Here is an 8321-nt window from a genome sequence, read left to right as displayed (position 1 = left end):
ATGCTGTTTCCAACATAAGGCATCATTCACACCCACCCCAGCTCATTCAAAACATTGACTGAAAGGCTGTAACAAAATATTTTGCCAATAAAAATCTTTTAGAAAACTAGTTTAAAAAATTGCTATACGTAGCATAATATTATCAAAGAGTGACTGTGCCAATTTCCCTTTTATACAAATAGTATTTAAAAAAAAAATCACATTACATTAGAAATCCACACAATATATAACATACTTATCTTTCTGAAATACTCTGTGCAGCAGAAGCCCCATACAGTACCTAGGTAGTTACAAGACAGACCAGTAGCTCCCCATTAGTTCTGCTGTTTCTACAGCAGCTGCCAAGAATTTGGCTATCACAGTTTTAGGATTTAGAAAGTAGAAAGCTGCAAGATGGCAAACCAAGTGTTTGTAAATCAGTACCATTTCTTCTCAAGAGGGAGAAAAAAAACCCATCACATGAACCTTTTGATTAAAAAGATATTACATATTACTTGTTGCTGGTGTCAGTGAGACAATACAGTTTTGACTGGTTTTATGCCAGTTTTTATTTGCAGAGTACCACTTCATGTGCCAGAGAGGTATCTGAGCACCTTTCAGTGATTTCTGGTCTAGTAAGAACATACAGCCGTGTCACGGGAGCAAATAAAACAACGTCAGCTTACTTTGTTTCATGAAAAAAAGACTGTAAGACACTGACAGACACAGAGTTGTCAGCCTGCTGTCTGGAAATAATTAACATTGATTGTTCCCCAATTCAATTTTCAGCAGCCTGGAAGGTGTTACACAGAAGAGCAATCATTATCTTGCCCTCTACTCTTCCAGGCACAAGATTCAAAGCCCCTGCAGCCTTCACACCCAGCTAAGTAGGAATGGAGCCGAATCCCCAGGGACTGAAGGTACTGCCGTGTGTGAAACCCACTCCAGATGTGGTGACTTAATCTTCTCAAATAACTCAGCAAGAACTTAGTAACTCTCTGCATAACCTTGGAGAATACCAGGAGTGGGCTTTACATTTGAGGATGTACAAATCAGATGACTTGTTTCTCTAAGAAAACAGCAGTAACCCATTCAGACAGTTAGCATAGGGATTATTTTTTTTTTGTTAGGGGGGATTTTTGTTTGCTTTCTTTAACAGAGAGCTGGCAACAGCCAGAGCCCCTCCCTGTACAAAGCGTACGAAGTTATCTCCCGCTAGAGGTCCCAGAGCATAAAGCCCTTTCTCCTGCGTGCATTCATAGGTGAATGGGTCAACATCTATGGGATTCCTCTTTGGATTGACTGGTTGGTCACTGTCCATTGCCAAGTCAATGCCATTATTTGGCAGAAAGGAGAGGTTAGGGTTTGAGCCAGTTAGAACAAGAGCCATGGAAATTTTATAAACTTTCTGGTAGCCATTCTTGTCTTGAAAGATACATTTCTTGTCCTTGCCAAAGGATAGCACACGGTGTTCAGGAAGGCTAACATAACGCTCATAGGGCCCAGCACAAGCAGCTGACTGTTCTTTCATCATCTGATGGACTTTGTGGTATTCAGGGTACATCATTTTGGGGAGCTGGTTAAAAATAAGACCCGGATCACTTACTCGTCTCCGAAAAACATGGATTACTGGAATATTGCAATGGTGAGCAAAGAGAACTGCATCAGCAGCTGTCAGACCAGCACCTACAATCAGGACTGGATCTGACATGATGCCAATGCTGTTGTTCTTCACTGCTTCCTCTAGGGCAGACAGCTGGTGATGGACATAGGAAAGATTCTCTCCCTTGACCCCAAGCCAAGTAGGACTATCGTATGTTCCTGTAGCTAAGACCACATTCTCTGCATAAATGGAGAAGGGCTCTTCATCACCTTTCACAGTTTTGAAAAATCCATCCACCTGAAAGACCTCTGTACTTTTCTCATTGAAGTTCCAGAGCGAGTCACTATTCTCCTGCAGATCTTTCTCTGTGTGGTTGGAGATGCTCTCTGCACTCACTTTCCTCACAGAGGTCACAACAGTACCACATTTGAAATTCTTCTGTAGTCCTTTCTTCATCACGTAGTGTTGGTAATATTGAGCAATGTCTTCTGCTGTGGCTCTATTGTTTCTGAGGCCTCTGTAACATAATAGAAACAAAGGTCAAGCAGCAGTTAAGTAAGAGACTGGAATTTCTCCCCTCTTCCACTGAATGTATCCTAGAGCCATCTATCCTGGCACTACCAGAGAAGATTTCTTTAGTCTCCCTGACTTCAGCAAAGTTATTCCTGGTATACAGGGCTAACACTCAGGTCCACAAGCTGTTGGGCAGACGCAGCTTTCTCTAGCATGAATCCCATCCCTTGGAATATAGTTGCTCATTTATGCCTTTCTCTCACATCTTGCTTCCATTACATTTTTAACTCCTGGACTTTAAGATTAATTGTTACATATTCCAAGATCAGAAGCACTTCAGAGACTGTACAGTAGCTGAGTTGATTATACTTGTCATTAGGGACAGCAGCAATAGACACAGAAGTCAGCTGTTCATGCCTTTTCCAAGCTTTATTCGGAACTCATGGTGACTGTGATCCATATCCCCACTGGGTGTTGAGAAGGGCACATTCCAAGCAGGACTGCAACTTTACCTGAATCACTGAATGTAGAATGGACTTTTACTGGCAGGTGGGAGGGTGTCCCTTCTCTCACTAGAATCATCCATAACAGATGGGTAGCTACATTCAAGAAGTCCACCCCACTCCAGGTTCCCAAACAACCTCCAGACGTTTGCAAATAATCACACTGTAGATAGCTTACCTTCTCTTTTGCTTTAGCCAGTCTTTGAACGGGAGATTTGGGAGTCCCATCCATTCCCCTCTACTCAGGGTAACCATAGAGCCCTCAATAGACTGGAACAAGAAACACAGTAAAATGACTTTCAGTTATTTAATATAAGAAGTGAAATGCAATTTTGTCATGTTTCAACATGCCACAGATCATGAAATCTGTGATTTCGTCTGATCTGCTGTCATGGATGAAACTATCCATGTTCTCCAAAAAGAAGAATAGATTGGAAATATAAATGCTTCTCATGCTTTTTTTTTCCCCTTTAAACTTTCGCTTGTCTATATACCTAAAATCAAACAGGGCTGACTGGTGTATTAGAGGAGCTTTTGCCTCTCCAGTCAGCACATTTGGCTATCTTACAACATGCAAATCTAAGCAGTTAGGTGTCATTCACGTACATGCCAGGCACCTCCAGGAGCATTTCTGCCAAGGACCAGGTGGGGGATAGCTCTGTCCGTCTCGTGCCACCAAGTGAGGACGGATTCTGCCGTTTCACCAAAGTCTGTGTCTGGACGCTGAAGAGTATCAAACAGAAGAGCCACAGGGCTGTGGGATCGTCCTTCCAAGCCTTCAGACAGATACTCCAAATCCTAAAGAGAGGCAGATCAGATGCTCAAAATGCATGTCCTGCCAGGCAGCAGACTGCTTGTTACTCCAGTGTTTCCAATCAGTGGTTTTGGTGTTCTGTGAAGCTCATTTACTGGCACACAGACCGTTATTGCCTGAGGACTACCCCAAGGATCTTAGCAGCAATGCTGGCCATTTCATACAAGGGAGATCTGGACATCTAAAAGTACTTTGCTTAAGGCTCATTCTGTCTGTGTTCTTTGAAAATTCAAGTGAAGTTATCACTTATAATATACCCCTAGGATGCTTTACTGTGATGTTATACTGTTTCTCTTTACGCGAACCTGGTCCAAAATGGAGACATCCAGTGCCTCTTCCAGTTTCCTCTGAAGAATGGGATGAGGATGAAGAGAGTCTCTTTTGAAGTAAGGGATGTAGCCTGACAGCAAGTATGAGAGACAGATTCCTGAAGGTCCATTCCCTAAAAAGACACAATGGAGAAGAATTTATGCTCCTGCAGCTATAGCAGCCCTTTGAGGAGTGTTTGTAATATCCAAACCAATTAGAGGATATGACACTGCTGTAGATACAGGGGACCTTCTATTCCAGATTGACCACTGACCTATTGGATGGAGTTGGGGAAGTCATTTTACTCTCATATGTCCCCTTCTCTTTCTCCTCAGTTGAATCTATTTGCATGGCAAGGTCTTCAGAACTTGCTGAAAAGACATTGGGTTAAACAAGCCAGAGGTTAACCTCACCTGAAGCTTGAAGTGTCTAGCAAGCTGAAGAATTGAGTTATTGCTCATTAACTTCTTTAAAGGTCTAGAAACTGGTCACATACTGACTGTGTGCCTCAGCTCTCCTGGGTGCACATTTCATACCAGTGCAGAGTAGCTCATTGTGCACAGGATACAGAGTAAATCCAGAAAAAGAGAGTGACTATTGAAGTGAAGGGGAAACCACTCTGCTCAGTAAGAAATCCCATCTAATAAGGGATATCTGGCAACAGCAGTTTTGACTAACAGGTTTTGAGGACACTCTCAAATGGGAACCAGCCCAACCATGGTACTACAAGTAGTGAGTTAAGGAAAAGTCTCTCTGCCATGCCAAGACAACCTCCCAGAATACAGCACTTTGAACAGATTGCTGGATGACTGAACTCCTCCTGGTGAGGTCATAACAGCCAGTGGAAAAACTTTATATATGTGATTCCAAAGCCCAGTGAGAGTAGCCTGTGGAAAGTTTTCACATGGCTGTTCTCCAACATGTTTAACATTTTACTGTGTCTGCATAACTAGGTGTCAGCCTCTCTGGCTGCTTGGGCTTTGCTGCTCACTAGTATGTGACTAACCACCATGACATAACGCAGTGACGATGCAAGGATGGAGAGCTGACGTGACACAGCAGCCTTTGTTGACACAGTGCCTGTGCTGCAGTGTGAGCGACTGGAGCGAAGGCTGCTTCTTGGGGAACTGAGATAGAAGGAGGCTCAGGCTGTACAGCTAACAGTAAGCCAAGCTCTGTGAAGGGTGTACATACCGCAGCTGGGGCCAAAGTCTGCTGTGCTGAGCAAGGACCAGCAGCTGCTCTCTTGCAAGGGAGACAAATCAGTTACTACATAACCTGTTTTCTAAACTGGTAGAAAACCCACAGCTTTTTATCATTCTGTTAAATCTGTACAAAAATCAGTGTAGCTGACTTGCATTTTAAAAGAAATCTGTGAAAAATCAAGAAACTTTAACAGCATCTGGAGCACTTTCTAAATACACACAATGGAGAAAAAGGATCACACGAACCCACCTGCAATTCAAGCACTACAGATGATCGCTTCACAGCAACTTGATTAACTATCTGCAGTGAAAAGGTTTCAAACCCTTCTAAATATCCAACAGAGAAAAAACAAGCCCAGCTGAACTGATGCCCAAAAGGTTACCAATTTTACTATTTAAAAAAAAAAAAAAGGAGAGATGTGTTTTAGTTCATCAGATCCCTGGTTCCCTATGTCCCACAACTCTTAGTGGTCTTTCTTTTAGTACTAGCAAAAGTTTGGCTGTCAAGGAAAGGATGCAGAAACAATGGTCAGGCATTTCTGGTTTGAGTAAGAACACATGGAACAAAAGTTGAAGACAGCAAGTCCAAAGCAACAACAGCACAAGAGAACGCAGCAATACTGGCAGGAGAAAGCTTACCTATGATCACAACAGGCAGTGGCCTGAACCCACTCTTATTTTGGGGTCTGGTCAATAATGCATACATCTTCCTGTCTGGAAGCATTTAGGTCCCGGAGTCTACCTGTTAAAACAAATAAGTAAGTTTTGAATTATTTGCTTTTTTGACAAGAAAACTCCCATGACTTTCTACAGCCCACAAACCCAGGTTGATCTAAAGTATTATCCTTGCATTGCAGACCATCACATTACACCTCCACACTCAGGACAGGCCTACTTATCTTTTTCTCCTCCTGCCCCGAAAACCGAAGGATGATTCCCTGATTATACACCACAAAAAAAGGAGAGGACCCTTATCTTTCTCTTCCACACAAGTATTCCAGTCCCTCCAGAACAGCTGGCAACTTCAGTAACCCTCTGACTACGGTAACTGAAGTATTGTAGCAGCTTGTTAATGAAAACTTCGCTTCTGCCCACACTGTGTGGAAAATTGTCATAATGATCATGAACACTTTGTACTTTTTAAAGCTACATGTGCATTTACTGGTAAATAGAGCAAACCTCACTCAAGACTTCTGCCCAAATGCTGGAAATCTCCGCACTGCATTTTCAAGTATGTACCATTCCATCACTACAGGGTTTTTTGAGAAGTGCTAGTTTAGTTCCTGAACTTTCTTTCTTAATTTCCAGAAAACAGAGAGTTCTAGGTCTGAACAAGTAAATAATAACAAGTCTTTAAACAAAATATACATCATAAAATCTTGGAGACTAAGGTGTCGTTAGAGTCGAATCTACAAAATTAATCTAATCATTATGCAGATATTCAATGAACAGTGAATCAAAGTTTTTGCCATTCCTTCAGGAATCCTACCATGTCAAATAATGACTTGTTTCATTTTCCAACAGGGAATTCAACTACACCATCAGTAACCTAGAGAAGTTAAAAGTTATTTTTACCACAATAAACACGAGATTTTTTAAATTCAGCATAAGCTTTTGAGTTATTCTACAAAGAATACAGTCTTTTATAAAAAGACTGTTCTCACTTTGGAAAGCTAAGTAAAGCTCTCCACACCCTTTTCAAGCGCAGAAAGATATTTGGCAAGCACACTGCACACTTCCAGAAGGTCTGGCACATCACTGCCTTTGACACAGGTATTGCACAAATGTCATCCTACAAGTGTAATGCTCCACTTTAAGCCTGACATTTACATCACCAGCAACTACAGGAATGCAGTAAGACTCTGCTGATTGAATGAGCAGCCAGAAAACCACAGGTGAATTTAGGATTTGCAGGATCCCAGGCTTCAGGAGGAGTTTTGTAAGTGCAGTTGCCTGTAAGGATGTGACAATTCTCATATACACCCATGTAGAGCCATCGCTGGGCTAGACAGAGCTATTCCAACAGGACCGGCGTCATCCAAGTAGAGGCACATAATAAGGCTTACAAGCTGAATTCAAAACTAGCAGTTCTGCCCAAATTTTTGGATCACAGTTTAGTAACACTCACTGGTTGCCTATTACCACTTCACTAAGCATTAGTCTAAGACTCTCATGCATTTTGCCTGACAGGGCATGAACCACTTAAAAGACATAATAGTCATGCTTTCTAATTTAAGTCATTTCAAGCATCTAGCTTTGAAGAGAATTGGATTTCAAGGAAACTTAAGTTCCCAGTTTAATTAAGACTCAAAGGTAGATACATACACTACAGAAGATGAACACTTTCTTCAGTGTTGTGTCCATACCGAGGCATGCATCAACCCCTTCAGGCATATTTAACCCAGCCCTGGTAGCTGCAGGAGCACAGCCTAACTGCCTAAGTATTCCCGCAGTCTTTTGGGTAGGTTCTACCACATGAACCAAAACCTACACCACCTTTAGCAAACTGTTGTGTAAATTTACCCCCAAATAATTCCCTACCACAAAGCTCCAGAGTTGCAATCGGTAGAATTGAGCACTAGCACCTGGGATGGCCAGAAATGCCAAAGGAACAGGACACTGGCGTGATCAGTAAGGTATTCCCCTCAAATCAGCTAAGCCACAGTACCTATCTGAAGGTTAGCAGAGGTTTCTTCTCCATGGTAACGCATAAATCCCTCTTTGTGGCTGTACTACACAAGAAGAGGAGTTATTAATTTTTCCTAACACAGAGTGCACATCTTATTTCTGTGAAACTACTGAAGTCTGGAAGAGGGAAGCAAGATCTCTGGAAGCAATCTTCCAGGTCTCTGCTCCATAGCACTCTGCTGCAGCATGCACAGACAGACTGTGTGCACTCTGTAGACAGTGGTAACTCCGCAACATCCGTAGGATTTTTACTGGAAGCAAGGAATGCTGAACCAACCCAATATAGCACATGGCAACTGTTCCAGTAGAGCAGCAAAGCCAGCGTATAAATAATAAGCCTGAAAACCCATTTGTAAGACTTGGGCGCAAACTCATGCTGTTGTGTGCCAGCATTTTTCTGGGGGTGCCCGAAGGGGACAAAAAATGGCACAAGATGGTAGGAGTCAGCCTGGCAGTCCTGCTTGCTTTAGAAGAAGGTTGTCTTGGCTCCTGGCCATTGCCCTACGCCACCCTACGCCACCCTGACAGAGAGAAGGAAAGCCAGCAGCTGCGGGCTCAGTGATAACGCCTTCCCCATTTCACCCTCCTCCTCCTCCATTCTGTACCTTCTGACACATGAAAAAGGAATTAATTGCTGGAATTAAACCAAACCTTAATGCCTAGAGGAGCACAATTGTTAGTCTGATGAAATTACTAGATCCGTGCAC

General features: G+C 42.6%; 1 protein-coding gene across 2 annotated transcripts; it reads right to left on the bottom strand.

Annotated features, from left to right (window-relative positions):
• Positions 1-593: 593 nt before the first annotated feature.
• OSGIN1 (oxidative stress induced growth inhibitor 1) lies at positions 594-5668 on the bottom strand. Of its 2 annotated transcripts, XM_009700528.1 has the most exons (6): positions 5566-5643; positions 3718-3854; positions 3205-3396; positions 2777-2868; positions 1979-2099; positions 955-1933 (listed from the first exon to the last, which is right to left on the bottom strand). In XM_009700528.1, exons 1-6 carry the CDS (start codon positions 5630-5632, stop codon positions 1106-1108), a joined length of 1437 nt encoding a protein of 478 aa, XP_009698830.1. In that variant the 5' UTR covers positions 5633-5643; the 3' UTR covers positions 955-1105. The 2 variants fall into 2 exon arrangements, with proteins under 2 accessions (XP_009698822.1, XP_009698830.1); XM_009700520.1 differs by having other exon boundaries at positions 594-2099; positions 5566-5668.
• Positions 5669-8321: the final 2653 nt, after the last annotated feature.

Source organism: Cariama cristata, unplaced genomic scaffold, assembly GCF_000690535.1.
Source record: "Cariama cristata isolate BGI_N322 unplaced genomic scaffold, ASM69053v1 scaffold2960, whole genome shotgun sequence".
Classification (NCBI taxonomy): domain Eukaryota; kingdom Metazoa; phylum Chordata; class Aves; order Cariamiformes; family Cariamidae; genus Cariama; species Cariama cristata.
The sequence above is the reverse complement of the archived record's forward strand: the minus strand, read 5'-3'. Positions and strand labels throughout refer to the sequence as shown.